General features: G+C 39.4%; 1 protein-coding gene across 2 annotated transcripts in view; it reads left to right on the top strand.

Moving 5' to 3' along the window:
- Window positions 1-18363, top strand: part of ncana (neurocan a) — a 72930-nt gene that overhangs the window by 32323 nt on the left and 22244 nt on the right. For both annotated transcript variants that reach the window (XM_027150424.2, XM_027150425.2), the window contains exons 5-9: window positions 870-997; window positions 1290-1571; window positions 3643-4122; window positions 9657-10430; window positions 17464-17577. In XM_027150424.2, coding sequence (XP_027006225.2) covers window positions 870-997; window positions 1290-1571; window positions 3643-4122; window positions 9657-10430; window positions 17464-17577 — 1778 coding nt within the window. The remainder of the gene's footprint in view (window positions 1-869; window positions 998-1289; window positions 1572-3642; window positions 4123-9656; window positions 10431-17463; window positions 17578-18363) is intronic.

Genomic DNA, 18363 nt, shown 5'->3' with positions numbered 1-18363 from the left:
GCCACCTGATTCTGCGTATGAAAGGTGACTAAATTCAGTCTGACAACTTAATTGGTTAATAGAAAAGAGAAGAAATAGAAGAAAATTGGTCCAAGATTAAATTCGTACATGTACAAGGAAAAGTTCAGCCAAATGTTTCAGCTACTGAAATTCAAAGGAGAAGTAAACACTAACCTTTAACCTTTTAACACTTTTATTCACTACTTAACCAAAGTCAATCCTTTTGTTATTGATGCAAAACATTTCATTTTAAGCTCAAAATCTAAAAAAAGGCAATTACTTTATGACTTTTACTCTTAATATCTACAATAACACTAATAATAACGGCCCAAGAGTGAGTACCTGGACCTTATTGTCTGTGAGAGGAAAATTTACTGTAAATTTACTTAAGCTTTATTATAAAAAAAACCCGTTTGAACTCTGATAAAGGCATCCTGATGTGAGGAATTAACGCTCATATGCTAGCCAATCAGAATCGGGTATTTTAACAGTATACATATACAGTATATATTAGAAATAAATACAAACAACGCTTATGGATATACAGTAGACACAAAAAACATCCCTGACGGTCCTCTTTGTCGCAGGTGTGCAGTGATTTCTGTGTCATTGCCTTATCATTTGCAAGCCATATTAAGCTGTTCATTAGCAACAAAGCAATCCCCGAGCATCCGACTTGTGGCAGTACGCACTGACGCTCACTCTCCTCTCCAGAGTCCTCGTAGCCTTACAGGATCCTCCATTAATGGATCAAAGCAATTATTCATTAATGACACCGACTTCAGCCATGCATCGTTTGCATAATAATACTGGGGAACGCATCCTGGGGAATGCTGGGAGGATTTGATGCTTAGTTCAGCTCTTCACAGGTACTCGATTCAGAAACCAGAGCTGGGCTGCTACGGACACACCGAAAACACGCGAGGGGTGAGGAACTATGGGAACCGAGACGCCTCTGAACTGTTTGACGTGTACTGCTTCGCCAGTGGCATGCAAGGTGAAAGGAAGCTGTATGACATTGTTTAATTTATTATTATATGCTTGTTTATTTTGCTATTCTGGATTGTGAGACTAAATTTATTTTAGCCTTCGGGAAGATCCCGGGAATGTTTGACATTTATTGTACATCAAATACACAAGATGGATCTTTATTGTCAATCTGCTGTAAAAAGCTACAAAATGGAAGAGTGGAATAAAAATAAGAGTATATACTGAGACCTTTTATATGGAATAACTAAAAAAAAAAAATTTAAATCACACTTCAGTTATCTTTTGCGCTTCTTCTCCAGGTGATGTGTTTCCTATGTCGGCTCCGGGGAATCTCACCCTGGCTGAGGCCGTGGCTCAGTGCGCTGTTCTGGGTGCTCAGCTTGCCACAGTGGGTCAGCTCCATCTGGCATGGCGCTCTGGCCTGGAGCACTGTGAACCCGGATGGCTTGCAGATGGCAGTGTGAGGTACTCGGTGATTAAACCCCGTCCTGAGTGTAGAAGCCGAGATCCGGGAGTCCACTCTGATTCATCCCCAGAGCTGGCCAATGGGACTGCCATGTTCAGTGCATACTGCTACATAGGTAAATATTCAGGAATCCTGACAGGAAAACAAGGCTTGGGTTTAATTTCGTACTAAGACAACAACTAAGGCCATCAGAGTAATCAGAACAAAACACAGTACAGGTTAACACAAACGGAAATGGACTAACAGAACTCATTAGAAAACATCACGGAAGAAATACTCACATGAAAGTTTATTGTAGCCGAATATTAGTTTTGAGGATCGTTTACTAAATTCCAATTTTTTTTTTCAAATTGTCTCTTTGCGATGCGAAATATTTTGTTACAACACTAATCGATGCTTAAATTCGAACACATGCTTCAAACTAGCCACGTTTTCTAAAATAAGGGCGACAGGGTTGCGTTTCATTCAGTTTTATTTCTTATCTCTAACCTTCATATCTTATCCTGTTTGTCTTTCGCACTGTCCTTTATGAGTTGTGAAATAAAGTAAGACAGAAATTTGGAATGACTAAATATTTTCCAATTTTTAATGTTTGTTGCTGAGTAATGAGCCATGCTCTTGTGAAAAAGACTGCTAGATGCCCACATGGCATGGTACACAATTGGGGACTTTTTGTTTGACATTTCAGTCGCGGATCACAGCAGGAGGGTCGGCCGTAATGTGAAACACTCTGACAGAGTAAATAAGGAGGAAATAGAGGCTTGGGAATCTGTGAATCTTTTTTTTTTTTTTTTTTTTTTGAAAATGGCTGCACCTGATAGTCTGCTAGCCAAGAATCCACAGGAGGTTTCACCAACATTATGAAGTCCCTCCTGAGACCACTGATGTATTTAATAGAGGCTGAACCCAGAGGAGAGCCTGAGAGATGCCTTCAGCACGCACACTCCCAGCGGTTCAGCTTTTTAAAATAGAGATTTATTTACTCGTCTCTAGCTTTTATTAGTTATACATATTTTGTGAGTTTTTTTTACACAGTTTGTGATTTTATTTTCTCCTGATTTCCTTGTTGATCTTACAGAGACAGTGATTGAGTCTCTGTTTGTTTTTGCCCAGTGACTCAACAGGCCTGTGCCAAAGAGGAAATCTGAAACTAAAGCCATGAGTACACATTTACAACTGTCTTGTGTATTATCAGTCAATGTGAGGGCAAGCACTTCATCTATAAAAATCCAAGTGCACCTAAACTTACAATGGCCTTAAATTGGTGCTTAAAGTATTTTCGTGAAAATATCCAATGCTAAAAGTGAACACTATGCTTTTCATACACATACACACACACACACACACACACACACACACACACACACACACACACACACACACACACACACACACACTATTCTATAGCGGGGTTTTTTTTTAAACAGTAACCGTTTTATATTTATAGCAGTCACAGAATTATAATTTTAAAAACCTTATTTTCTTTCTTGGGTGCTGTGAATGACTCTTGAAAACCTATAAAAAGCTATTTAAAGTCATTTAGGTTCAAACTGAAAGCAAATATCAAATACACATTTTACAGTCTAGCTTAGATACATCCAACATCATCAAACTCAAAAGAAACACTCAGAAATTTCTAGATCGGAGGCATTATAAAATGAAACACCTTTTCTCTTCAACAAGTCTTTGACTAGCTTGATTTAGTTTGTCAGTGTTCCTCGGCTAGCTCACTACCATCATACAGCATGCTCATTCATCCTAACAGAGAAGTCTTTTCTCCTTCGAAAAAGCCTTGTTTTTCCCGAGCTAGCTAATTTTACCAAAACAGAGCCCACTACCTTTTTCAAAAGTGTTTTGATGGATCCTAACAGAGAAGTATTTTCCATTAACAAGGCCTTGTTTTTAAGCTACTGTAGCTACCCAGGATAGGTTGCCAGCACACTATTATTGGCTTTGTGCTGTGCATTACCATTAATCACAAACTATGACGGTATGATGGAAAACTGATGGTATTTATTCATCCTGTTTGGTACATACTGTGTGGTTTGGGATGAAGCTTTGAATTCTGAGTTTAGCTTACTTGCCTCTCAAAGCTGTTCATTAAAATCTTTCATCCAAATACTTGAGTATGATTTTGGTATGATTGACACAATTCTCATGAAATCTAGCATGTCTCTATCTTCCAGAAACACAAAGTTCCTCTACCGAGCCACCTGCACCCCAGACATCAAACTGGACCGGTCAAGTGGATCTGGGCACCGATTCCATCATGGCCAGCGACTCCATCTCTGATGATTATATTATGGCAAGTCTCTGTGTAGAGGACGGCTCCCTGGACTGGAGCAACCAGGAAGATTCCACCCAAAATACCCAGCAGGATGTCTCTACCCCAATGTCTGACATCACCACTGAGAGCCTCAAAGAGGAAAATAAAGGCGATGAAGTTACAACAGTGCTCTTGCCAACAGCAACCACGACTCAGAACAAATTGTCGTTCAGAAATGTCATGAGCATGAGCTCCTGGTGGAAACCTTGGAACTTGCTGACAGGAAACAATCAGGAGAAGAAGGACACCACTGCAAGTCCTCTGACCACAGTGCCAGGTGTGATGATCCTCGAAGTGGACACCAATTCAAACATAAAGTCTACTGCTTCTACTGCATCAGGTACAAATTATATATATATTAAGTACTTGACACTTAAGAAAATCAAAATTATTTTATTGAAAATTCTTAACAGAATTAAACCTGTCTCTGAGCCAGTGCTCCAATCATTAAGCATAAAAAACCTCTCTTACTCGATGCAGACTTTATTCTCTCTGTTATTGTTTCATTTCTTTTATCTTAAAGCAACCTTTAGTTCTGTTTTCAAAGGGCTATTATTGAAGTGGCATCTCTTTTTCTTCATCTGTCTCGTATACCTTTTTTTCTTCCTCAAAACCAGAAAAGAAGTTGACACATAGAGTCTCTTATCTTTAATACAGACTTTTGGTTGTGAAGATCCTGCCATGAGCTAAAGAATACATGAGTACTCAGGATGCAAATGAGTATGAATACATTACTTGGAATAAACAGATAATGTGTTCTAAATAGATACAAATACAGATACGAAACAGGAGATGCTCCGATCTTTCTTTGAACCGAAGTGCTGTTTTTTTTTGTTTGTTTTTTAAGGTAGCTTGTTGAGAACAGAGTCTTCCATTGGGATCACATAGAGTGATGCAAGACGGAGGGTATTGCTTTCATTCTGACAAGCAGTGAGATGTTAAGCTTTGGGCATGAGCGAGTGGTCAGATATGAAGTCTGTGGAACAAAGATTGACCATATTTATGAACGTGTGTGTGATGCGTTTACAGAAATGCCTTAATAGTGTTTGTTCATTCATCCTTAGTAACTGCCTGGTCAGCGTCGCTGTGGTATAAATAAGCTATCGGTTTATTCAATTAAATTAAATTTCATTTATTTGTATAGCACTTTTAACAATTGACATTGTCTCAAAGCAGCATTATATAAGCATAGAAACAGAATTAATTAACTTAATACTACTAAATTAAATACTATTTATCTTTAACATCTATCCCTAATGAGCAAGCTTGCTGCAACGGTGGTGAGGATAAACTCCCCGAGATGATATGAGGAAGAAACCTTGACACGAACCAGACTCAAAGTTTATCAAAATAACTACATTTGTTGAAAAATGCCACAAACAAAAATAATACAATTATTATGTAAATTAGACAAATAAAATCTCTGTTTCAAGAAAATAACAACAAGGGCATTAACCAGATACAAATAGGCATTGTAATTGTGTTAGGATTAAGTTGGTATGTCAGTAGTAGCTAGTGTGATATACAAGCTGCCCCCGGGGTTAATTTGTGGCACTTGTACAGTATATAAATCTGACAGTTGTTCCTAACCTGAACCATTTAGCCAATCACTGGTAATTAATTCCCCAGTTTGAGTCACCAGGTGGTTCTTGTGTCAACATATTCAATATGCTGAATATCCAGCTCCTAATTTACAGTCTCTTCAGTACTGCGGGTCAAATATCACAGAGGTACAGTAGAACATGTGAGTTTCTAAATGCAGCATGCGAGTTGTCATGATTGTTTATGAGCAGTGATCGTATTGTAATCTTAGGGAAATGCTGGTTTCAAACACCACTGCTTTTTTACAGGGGCATCACCAGGATCGAATTGTTGGTGAAATCCACATTACAGAAATACGACAATACTGAACGTGTAATACATCAACTGATCGTTTTTTTAGCTGTTATGTTATTTCTCGGTGCTTCCATATTGAGTTTCCATTCCTGAGCTTGCTGTTGATTTCTCAAATCTGTAATGTGGAACTATGGCAGCAACACATTAATTAATAATAGACTTTATAATGCTTGTAGTATGTTATTAATGAATAACTTTAATGATTCAGCCAGTTCAGTTTCACGTAATATTTCATTTCATGTTTGTTTTTGACAGCAAACTTTATTGCAGCTGAACGACTGATTTGACGGATGGCGTTAATGAATTTAGAACGTACATAATGGATGTCTAAGTCTAGGGCTAAACCTAATGTGTCTACATAGATGTCACTGTTTCCTGAAGAAACCTGTAAAAAAAAAAAAAACCTTCTGAAAGTAAGGAGTTCCAAGACTTTTTGGCTCTGGTCCTATATGTAAATCCCAGAAGATCATAAATGGCTACAGATCATAAACTTATATTTTCGCTCTGGGTTTTACACCTAATATTCTTTTGGATGGCTTACAGCCATTGCTGTTTCTAAAGAAGCCACATTTTTCCACATAGCCACTTACATTGTCATATTATCTGATGATCGATGATGTCGGTTTGACCAAAGAACATCTGATACAGTGTTAAATGTAGATGGAATTAAAATAGCAATAACTGAATAATAATAAAAAATACTAAATGGACAAGCTGGAGGTTTTTAGTTATGTCTTTAAATTTAAGCGCTGCCAAAATTTCCACCTTAAAAAACGAGTCCAAATTATAAGGACAGGCTTGTTATTTATATTAATTTTATAAGAGGCAGTTTAGAAAATCTTTGAAACCTTGGGCCACTGTGGTAAATATTGAGATATTATTGCTGAGATATTATTCATAAATGTTCACAAGCCCACAGCAATATGTTCTCCATAATTGATGATTAATGCTTTTTTTTTTTTAAACCATAATTGTCCCTACCCCTTCTGGCATTAATATTTCCAAACAAAGATGTATGACTAGCAGTTAAAAGCAGTGAGTACTGATACTTTTGCCAGAACATTTTTATGATTTCAAACCATTAGCTTCATCCTCAGTGTTTTTCAATGCAGATTAATCCGTTTTTGCATTAAACATAGTGTCAGTGCATAAACATTAAGAGTTTGTTGCTTTGTTTTTATCAATGAGGATTACCGTTTTATCTGAATGATTGCGGGGGGTTTCGAGAGAGAATTGTGTGCTAGATAAATATGAGTTTGTGCCTCAGGGAGAAATAAAGAAGAGAGAAATGGTTGGGCAAGAAGTCTGAGCCAGCCTAGGTTATTGTAATGGATGTTGCCTTGTCAGTACTGCTACTTCAAATTAAACCCAGTGCCTGAGCACTTCTCTCTAGAGCAAACTAAGCAAAGTCACTGCTCCCTGCAAGCTTGTTCCACTTCTAGGCCAGATCCAGGCCAGAGGCCGTAAGAGAAAGACCTTGCATCCTTCAGTTAGATGATTATTTAGGTTTGCTTTAAATCATGTGAGTCATGTTCTGCATCCAGAGCTGGCAAATTGAAGACAAATGTTCTATGTTACACTTCCAATTCAGAGATTTGTTACTCAGCTCATCAAATAGATTTTCAGGGCTCTTTATTCATATTATACAGTTTCCTTGTGTGTACTTCAGATATTCTTGATTCAACAGATGTAAAATTAACACCACCGTTTAAAAACAGAATAGAAAATGCAGACTAAAGGCAGTTCTAACGGATAATACATAAACACGACAATGTCAAGCGTTCAAATTAAACTTGTGTGAAAGTGTCAAGTATATCGGCTATGTAATGCTGCATGAACAGTCCCAGTTGCACTGATCACATTAATCATTAAAGATCTGTCAATCTGGCTTTCACCCTTATTATTCAGTAATTTGATAGTCTATAGCTAGCTAGCTCTTTGAATTAATAAAATAAAACAAAAAAAGTTTAATGCAGTCTCTTAAAAAAAAAAAACTTGACCAAGCACTTCTCTGTTAAAGTGAACTCCTCAGTTCATAACTTTACCCATGAATAATTAATGATTCATTAGTAGTGTCCTATATTATTAATATTTATTTTTACTTGCAACAATCTGTGTATTTACTGGCAAATGGAAAATAAAATAAATTTCACGGTAACGTATGATGCTTACCACTGATGCTCTCATCAGAGATCTAAATCTCTCTCCAGGATTCGGCAATGTGTATTGTGAAAATCACTATACAAATAAATTATGTATTGAATGGAATAGTGAGATTGAGTTTCAGTGTCAGTGGAGGTCGGTAGAATGGGTTGATGACCTCTACAGACCACTCTACCCTCTAGACGAGAGAACTAGAGCTTTCCAAGATCGGGTTTAGTCTATAGGTTTGGATTTCAGTACATGTTTCAAACTTGGCCCAAACTTCAACCATCAATGTTTCAAAGCAAGTAGAAATCCAACCATGTTGAGTACATTATTGAAGTCAGATTCAATAATGGATGCGAGTGCTTGCTCTCTCTGGCTTGCTGAGATAAAAACTTGGCGTGAGAACTAACAGAAATACACCCTCCAGTTATCTCATAAACAGTTGGTCAGTGAGTTTATAGACTCTGATATTCTGAGTGGTTTGTTTGTTCCAAAAAGTCCATTAATAATGAAGTTAATATTTCAGTTCAAGCATTAATTTTACTTTAGGCATCTGATTGAATCATCAATTAGTGCTGTTGTTGAAATATTGACCTGACTGGTGAATTGATAGCAATTAGATTTAATTGGGTGGAATCTAGAGCGCAAGGGAGCTCACAAACAAATTTTGCTCTGCATGCTGGCAAGGACGTCTCCTCATGTAATGCATGTTTAATTTATAAACTTGCTAATTGAAGGCAGGGCGCTGCAATGATTAGTTGCAAATGGAAGTAATAATTGAATGATTTAAGTGGTTGGAAAGGCTGAAGTTGGTTGCTAATGTGTTCCAGTCATAGAGAAGCAAGAAGCAGCATGGTAGAAATAATTACATTTTCTTATTAGTCTTTAGGCATCTACAGATTTGTTAGAGTTTCTGAGTTTTACACGGCAGATTTTTATTGCTAAGGACTATTTTCTTTCATAAGAGGAGGTCATTGGCATTCCACCGGATAAGAACAGAAAAATAATTTTATGTACAGTACAAAATACCGTATGTTGAATGTTGTTATATAAGTATATTGTAATTCCAATACATAGCTGTGTGCATCCATATATTGTGGCTTTAGATGTAAACCCAGGTAAAAAAAATTATGCTTACAGCTAAGCTATTGTAAGTTAATTTAAATAAAAGTAAAAAAAAGTTTCAGTGAAAGTTTATTGGCTTAGAAATGGTATTAATCACTATGAACAGATTCTCCAGAATGAATTTGTGTGCATCATTTAGCGTTAATTGTATTCAATTATTTTAATATTCAATTTACTTGTTTTTATGAAACACATTTGCAAACATCCACATACACATAGTTATTAGATACATGCACACCCACAGAGACAAAACTCAAAGAGCTCGCAGCTCCTGATGTCTCGGCCTGAATAAATAAAGAGGAGGGATGTGACAAGCGATTACATGATGAAACTGTCTGGCATATATTTCTCAAGTCAGTCTCCCCCCTTCAACTCCGCTGAGAGAAAAGAGGGAACACAAACACATATGCATGCTAATTACCAAACCAGCTAACGTTGATGACTTATTAATACATTCGGTCTTTAGATTGATGTGATCCCATGATATTGCTCTTTTTCCTTCTCAGATACCTTCCTACCAAAGACGTTTTTTTTTGCAGAAATGTTTATTTTTGTCTGATTAATTGCTGCTCATGCACGTGCACCATTAATATATTGATAAGTGGCTGTGATAGAAATAGGGTTTTATTCATAGTTCCCATGCTTTCATAACCGGAGTCTCCGCATCTGGCTTATGTTCATTTCTATTTGCTTGTTTTTCTATAGGACCAGTTCCTTGGTGGTCACGTTCATGGTTCAACAAATTTTCCACAACCGGAGATAAAATGACGGCATCCCCTCAACTAGAGAACACAGAAGCCTCATCGGAAGTCTTGCTTGAGACCACAATAGAAGACCTGGACCAAGTCATGACCACAGCTACAGCAGATTGGGCAGTAGTGACTGAGGTTCTCCAGCTTGGAAGCATGACGCCTGACATGGAGAAGGAGGTTGTGCCCTCTGCAGTTTCAAACAAGAAAGAAGAAGGAGTAGAAGAAGACAAGGAGAAAGGGACTGGCCTAATGCAAGAGGAACTTAGAGAGGGGACGAGGACAGAGGTGGAGGGTAGCTCCTGGGGGGAAGTGGATCTATCAGAAAGTACAAGCACATCCCTAACAACAGGGCAAGTCCTGACTAGTACGTCTCCTAGCGCGAAGGGTACTGTAGTGACAACTACACAGCAAGTGGAAGAGATAACTGCTGCTGAGGCTCGGGGAGAGATCCAGTATGAACTGATGACAACAGCAAGCCAAGCCAACCAAAAAATAACCACCGTCTCTGCCTCCTCAACATTGGCTGCTTCTGAAAAGGAAGAAGGAGCCCAGACCACCTTCATTTCTGATCTACCCACTTCGTCTCCTCAAAGTCTGACAGAAAGAGGAGTCATCTCTCCCATGACTTCTGATGAGTACCATCTGTCAATCTTTGGTACCCTGTTGCCTGGCAACCCAGAGAGCGGCCTTGGTAACTCTGATTCCAGCAGGAACAATGGATCTGAAGGTATGTCTGGCTTTTTTTTCTGTCTCTCTCTTTTCGCATTCAATTGGACCTTGATTTGCCCAAAATTTCTGAGTTAATGTGGCATGTGCACTTGAGTGTCAGGTCTCTACAAAATACAGATAGCCGGAATACATCCGCCGAATACATCATTGGCAATATCATAATGTTTGACAGCTGAAACACCCCATTTCATATTTTCTTCCACATTCCCTTTTTCAGAACATCTGCCTGCTTTTGGGAGTAAAAAAAGCATTAAAAAGCCAGCGATATTGATGGGGTGTTGGCAGCTATTAGCTGTCAAACACGTGGGCAAAAAAATGAACTAAAACCCCATAGGGATAAATATCTCATTAGATCCAGAGTAATTACTGTTGATAAGGCAGCTCTTATGAAACACTCCATAATACAGCTTGAATATTGGATATTACATTAACAGAACATGGCAGAGAGCTAAATATGCATATGCAGACAAGAAACACTTACTGGGCCAAATTAGCAGCTCTCAGAGCCCGAAAGGCACTCAGAACTCTTCAATATGGACGGAAAGTTTCTGAGGAAACAGAACTCTATTCATTACTCCCGCCAGACCCAACGGCAGCAACATTCGGTACTAATAGTCATCCTCCAAGCCTAAATTAGAACTCTCTAAGTCTCCCAGGCCAGGTTGTATTACAGCAACAACAAAAGACTTCAACGTGAGCTGTTAAAAGGATCAAAAGCTATCAACGCTAGCAGAAAATAGAGAGCGAATCAACTGATTAGACTCAGGGTGCAATGGCCTTTTTCAGATCTTTCCTTCTGATTGGGAATCAATCCGAATTATGTCTGAGGAATATCATATTAGCATTTTTATAGCATACAGCAGTTGAGCGAGGCTTATAGAAAACCAAAGTAGACAAAATAAATTGATGTATGTTTGTCTTACACATAGACTCTGTTGCTGTGTATGTTTGTTTTATTTTGTCTACTTTGCCCCTTTGGAATGTATCTGGACCACCACATCCACACACACACACACACACACACACATACACACACACATACACACACACACACACACACACACACACACACACACACACACATATATCTATATATATACGGTCTCAGTTTAATGGCAATATGGATCCGATCGTTCATTTCTTCTTTTATTTTTGATTTACTCCTGCTGTTCATATACAGTACGGTACTGTATGTGTAAAAATGATTAACACGGGTCTGGTTAATTAATAACAGCACTTCTCAAAGGCTGGGTAATTTTCACTGAGCAGCTGCAGAGTGATTTGCGTTTAGAGATGAACACTTTTGAGTAATCGTTCCTTTCATTCTGATGAATAGTTAGTGGTTAAAGATTTTGCGAGGGCCATTAGTGAAAACCAAAACTTAGATAATGGAGATATCCAACATTTTCCTCATTCAGCGAAAAGACAGTGCAGGCACACACACGCCAACAGATTCTGTCCTCTGTGTCAAAGTCATGAGCTGAATCCAAAACGAGTTGCACAAAAGCATCCATTAAGGAAGGATATTTCTCCCAAGACTTTATAGTGCTGCCATCCAACTGTATCTTTTCCTTTTCAACCCCTTTAGTGTCTCTTCTTTTTATACACACACACACATGCACACACACACTAATATCATCCCTCTCAGATCATCTCTCTAGAGCTCCTCTGTCCATCTCTGTAAGCTCTATGCACACACGTATAAGCCTCTGACTCCTAAATGTCCTCCAAATGGGAATTTTCCTCTCATAAAAATCCTAAAGGTCAGTCCTGAGATAACACAATGGCTGGAGGCTACAATGACAAATCCTACATATCATCATTTTCAGCCAACCATGGCAGCTCCTGTCATGACCTGCTCCTACTACTTTGTGTGGAAACTTATCGTGAGGATATTTTGGCTAGGAGTGTGGGCTTGTGCACCAGTTGATTGATTCTCTGTCGGTTCGGTTTAGAGAAATTCAGGCTGAACGAGGTCGAGCCGCTCTCTCTCACAACTGTCAGCTCTGTTTATAAGGCCTGCTTTGACCTTGTGTGTTACATCACACTTCAGCCAACGTGCTCTGGTGGCTGGGCCGCTCGTCAGATCCTGAAAAGAGGGACAGAGCTTGCTTTCTCTTTCTCTCTCATTCTCTCTTTCTTTCTCTCTCTCTCTCACACACACACACATTGCCCATGTGGTGACATCAGCTTCAGAGAAGTCCATAAATCCATCGCCGCCGTCCATTTCACTTCTTCCCTCCCGGTGATTGGGCTGATCGTCGATTGAGTTGGAGTTTCGATTAAGTACGCCTGTGTGATGTGTGTGGCCTACTCCAGTTCAGTTTCACTACCTGGAATAACTTTGCCAACGAGAGCAGAACCAGATTTGTATGTGCCTCCATAAATATAATAAACAAGAGGCGTAGGCAGGAATTTATTTTAAAACTTTTGAGGAAATCTAATAAAGTCCTCATGTGATTCATACAATGATACTGATAACTGTGACATGCGCATGCTTTTTGTGAAACTGCAGATACCTATATGACATCTACATAAAATCTAAATAATTAATCTATTGATGAAACCACTTATCCAATTATCTATTCATTCATCTATCCATCCATCTGGCCATCAAGCCTTTTAATATCTCTATGAACCATCTATCTTTCCATCCGTTCATTCATCCATATGTCCTTATCTATCCATCCATTTTTTATCTATCTATCTATCTATCTATCTATCTATCTATCTATCTATCTATCTATCTATCTATCTATCTATGAAACCACATATTCACTATCTATTCATTCATTCATACATCCATACATCCATCAATCCATCCAACTATCCATCCATCCATCAATCCAGTTATCCATCTATCCATTAATATCTCTATGAAGTCATCCATCCATCCATAAATCCATCCATCCATTCATCCATTCATCCATCCATACAACTATCCATCCATCCATCCATCCATCCATCCATCCATCCATCCATCCATCAATCCATCTATCCATTAATATCTCTATGAAGTCATCCATCCATCCATAAATCCATTCAGTACATCCATCCATCCATCCATCCATCCATCCATCCATCCATCTATCAAATAATATCTCTATGAAACCATCCATCCAGACATTCATAAATCCATCAATTTATCCATTCATCTATCCATCAATCTATGTATCCATACATACATCCATACATCCATGTACACAATCGATTCTAAGCCTAATCAGGTCAGTTGGTATGGAGTCTTTAAAATATTTTTTCTTCCTTTTCACTTTTCACAACATTTTAAAATTTCAAGACTATATTTAATAATAGAAAAAATTGTATGATTTTACCATCTAAAGTGTTTTCCCAGGCCACCACACATTTCTTTCTCTATTGACTGCTAAATTTCTTGGTGTCAGGTATAATGCCAGGCTGACACAATATTAAGCATGTTGACAAAAACACACCTCTAAACCCCGCTGGACTTAACTGATGTCTAGCACTGTGTGTATCTGGTGTTTCTGCCTATCCCTCTCACCCGCTGACAAAAAAAAACAAAAAAACAAAGTCCATCACTGGGATGTCTGCAAATCCATTAGTGTGCTAATAATTATGCCCAGTGCCAGTGATGTGCGAATGCGCATGTATTGAGGCTGGCAGGCTTATTAGAGGATGTGACGAGAGCACCTAACGAGCCAATTAAGGCTTGGGGTGCCGCTTGCCACTTAAAGAAATGAGGGGCTTCTAATTAACGCCGGGAGGTGACCAGTCGAGAGAAAAAAACGTGTGAGGATGAGGAGGGGGTGTGCGGAAGAAAGAGGGACAGGATGGCGGGGGGTTCAAGGCTCATACGCAGCCACTTTCAGTGCGGTTTCTATGGCGATGGAGCTGCAGAGCATCGAATGTGGTGTGGATAGTTTGTAAAGCACAGCAAGAGAATGAGAAACAGACGATGGGATTACAAAAGGGGAGAAAAATACAGCCAGGTTCAAATGTGGCATTTCAAGAGATTTTCATTTTAAATGGTCCTGCCAGATGAGAGCATCAGTGATAAAATATGTAAAGTCCAGATTTTGAAGCAAAACTAATTAAAATAATAGTTATTCATTGTGACAGAAAAGCATTTGCATGAATAAATAATGTGCCTGATTAGTGACTGAGCTGACAGAAAGCCTGTTCTTCAAAGGGGTCTTTTCAGCTAAAAGCTTGGTATAAAACATCTCTCCATCGCACTCGCACTATCGCACTACGCGTGCTATTGCTTTAAACGCCTGTTTCCGGTGCTAATATATTTTTTGTGTGCGGGTTGCCTTCACCGAAATGTGACCATTTAGATTAAATAGCTTTCCCAGTACTACGGATCAAAAATATCGCACATCATTTTTTTCAAACTTCCCAGCTCAATGAAACCTGTCAACATGGCTAAGCTAACAGCGGAAAATCAGCACTAATTATTGCCTTATTGCTTTCCATAATTCCAACCAGATCTGGTCTCCCTCAGTTGAATTCACTATATAAAGGCGAGTATGGGTTGTGAGATGAAACACAGACTAACCCTGAGAAATAGATGAACAGATAGAAAGAGAAAGGCAATTAAGCAGTGAGCTATTCATCTCTCTGAAGAGAACAGGGGTCGAGGTGTTCATTAAAGTGAATCGTCAGGACACAGCTGAGCTCAGCGAGTGGCATTACATCACCGATTTACAGCACTTAGCACTTCCACATCATCGTTTCAAACATCCCTGGTGTATCGGTTACTGTACAGAGTGCAATGTAAAGAAGATCCTATTCTATTCTTGTCATTTCATTTAACTATGCACCAACTGACCACAGACCATAATTTAACCCATTGAACCAGTACATTGTCGTTCCTTTCCCACGGAAATCGACTTATCGGTGTAAACAAATAAATAATTTTATCGGCAGTCACAAATCTGATATAAACATAAGAGTCAGGACTCTGTTAGCTTTTGAGAGTGAGACATGTGTTTTGCGTCTGTTGATAACCTTACACAGAATTGTAGTGGTTAAAGGTAAACTCCTTCAGATTTTAGATGATTATGAGCAAGTACTTGGAGGATCTCTGCTAGATCCTTCACTTGTTCCAATAACAGCCTACACTCTACTGAACATTTTAGACTGTGACGATTCAGGTTACTAGTCAGGATGCTGTCATTACTCTGAGAAAAGACTTGATTCATCATGCATGGATCCACAAGGTGGAAATGTGAGGGAATGAATTGTTCATTTAAAGATTGCGGTTGAATATAGTGTTACTTCACAATACAATATTGAATACCGACTCTCTCTCTCTCTCTCTCTCTCTCTCTCTCATTCTCTCTCTCTCTCTCTCTCTCTCTCATTCTCTCTTTTCTCTTTCTCTTTCTCTCTCTCTCTTTCTCTCTCTCTCACTCACTCACTCACTCTCTCTCTCTCACACACACACACACACACACACACACACACACACACACACACACACACACACACACACACACACACACACACACACACATTTGATGATGTTGTGTGTTTTAGTGTAAAGTGAGCTCCAGACTTAGGGGTGTGTTTTTGTGTCAAAATCCTAGTCATTTGTGTTAGCTAGGAAAGTGGACTGTGTTTTTGTTGTTGTATAAATCTGCAAATGTGTTTTTCGTGCAATTTAGTCAAAGCGCACTGCTGCCATTGAGTGTGTCTCAAAATGCTGTTTATCTAATAGCAGTGCAAGGGGAAAGGGTGTGTGTGTGTGTGTGTGTGTGTGTGTGTGTGTGTGTGTGTGTGTGTGTGTGTGTGTGTGTGTGTGTGTGTGTGTGTGTGTGTGTGTGTGTGTATGTGTGTGTGTGTGTGAGTATTTGTGTGTGTGTGTGTGTGTGTGTGTGTGTGTGTGTGTGTGTGTGTGTGTGTGTGTGTGTGTGTGTGTGGGACACAGTGTGGTCTACCATAAGTAACCCTCTCAGAGACAGTGGAATAGATGTTCTTCTGTTTCAAAAGCAAGTTGTTTTGAAAAAAGCTTTCTCTCTCTCTCTCTTACAAACACACACAAATAATGTGTGTAGAGTGCAGAGTACAGCAGAGCATCTGAGAAACTGCGTAGTTGCACTTCAAGTTGTTTAGACAGGTTTGTCACAGCGCAGGTCAAAGGCAGAGCTCATCCAACACGCAGAGGTACATTAGAGGGAACAGAGCACTGAACCTCTGGAAAGCCATTACAAGCCCCAGTAAGCACTGCTGCCAGACCTGCTCTGGTGTGTGCTTGTTTTGTGTGTGTGTGTGTGTGTGTGTGTGTGTGTGTGTGTGTGTGTGTGTGTGTGTGTGTGTGTGTGTGTGTGTGTGCGCTCTTACCCAGTCGCTGAGACAGAAATTGCTCTCTGCCTTTCTCGCGAAATCAACTCATTTGGACTTTAGAGCAGTTAGTGGTGGCTGCTTGATAACAGCACCATGTTCACATTATTTCTCTAAAACCTACCTGTCTCTACACACACAGACAGAGTGTCAAACACCACGCCAGATACAATTAACCTCTTTATTGTACCTCGGCGGTGAGAGCTAAAGTAAAGTGAAATTCGCTCGACTTCGTGCCGAGGAGCTCATCAAGGTGGTGAGATTTCTATTCTTAAAAACAAGGAACAATGGCAAGACCTGAACAAATCAACTAGACCAAAACACGAACAAATCAATGACTTAACACAGAAAGATTGTTCACTTGTGTGATATCTCCCACCTCATGCACTGTAACAAGATAATCAACACTATTCACTTCACCTCTCAGTGGTTTTAATGTTATGGCTGATGGGTGCTTTTCCACACAGCTCAGTATTATAAAAAGACGTCCATGAGCTGAAGTCAGAGGCCCCTTTAAAGCGTTGTTTGTTTTAACGGCGTCCCATTTCGTCTTTATTGCTATGAGCACCGGGTCATGACAGTGTTTATAGTGTTGTCTGGGAGATACTACACTTAATGAGCAATGCGTTTGTTTGTGTGTGTGTGTGTGTGTGTGTGTGTGTGTGTGTGTGTGTGTGTGTGCGCGCTTGTGTGTGTGTGTTTAGACTCTACAGCTATGGATAGATGCAGTTGCTTGCACGGAGGAACGTGTCTCCCTCATGACGAAGGCTTCCAGTGTTTCTGCCCACAGGGATATACAGGAGAGAGCTGTGAGATTGGTGAGTCGTACCACACACACTTACAGTACACTCACACACACACACACACACACTGAAACACACTCAGACACACTTTAACGCACTCACACACACCCAGACACACACATTCACTTACACACACTCACCCACACACACACAGACACTCACAGACACTCACAAACACACACACACACTCACCCACACACACACCAACACACACACAAGCACACACTTTACAACCATGTACATTGCTCAGGGCTCACAGAATCTCCTCAGGCCTCTGCATCACCCACTGCTTCATCGTCTCTCCACATTGACTGAGTGTGTGTTTGTATCTGAAGAGAATAAATGACATGGTTGGCATTGGTAATAAAACTGAGCTACCTGATTCAAGGTATGCACCATGTCTTTTTTATCTAGCAAGAAATCAAACCGGCAATCCGTATAGAGCAATCCTGCTTTTCATTACGATGCTAAACAGCTAACAGGATGCTTTATGCGTTTCAGGAGAGTAACTCATTTGTCCAAGTTTTTCTGTCATTCTGTGAGCAACTATGAGAAAAAAAACATTAAGAAAAAATTGTCATTTTGACACAACTAAAACGATAACATCTATAAACATAGAAACTATAACATTTTTATCCTTGCTTGGGACCAGCACTGAGATTTTATCCCCTCAGTGGTTGGATCGATCGCCTGCTAGTTTTTGGTTGTCATTAAAAGTCATGTTTAATCCAGCTGACCTTCTGCTGATTTTTCCATTATGTTATTAAGACAGTAGCTGTGTTTATAAGCCGATTAACATGA

The sequence above is a fragment of the Tachysurus fulvidraco genome, chromosome 22 (genome assembly GCF_022655615.1).
Source record: "Tachysurus fulvidraco isolate hzauxx_2018 chromosome 22, HZAU_PFXX_2.0, whole genome shotgun sequence".
Classification (NCBI taxonomy): Eukaryota; Metazoa; Chordata; class Actinopteri; order Siluriformes; family Bagridae; genus Tachysurus; species Tachysurus fulvidraco.
This window is presented reverse-complemented; position numbering and strand designations above follow the sequence as displayed.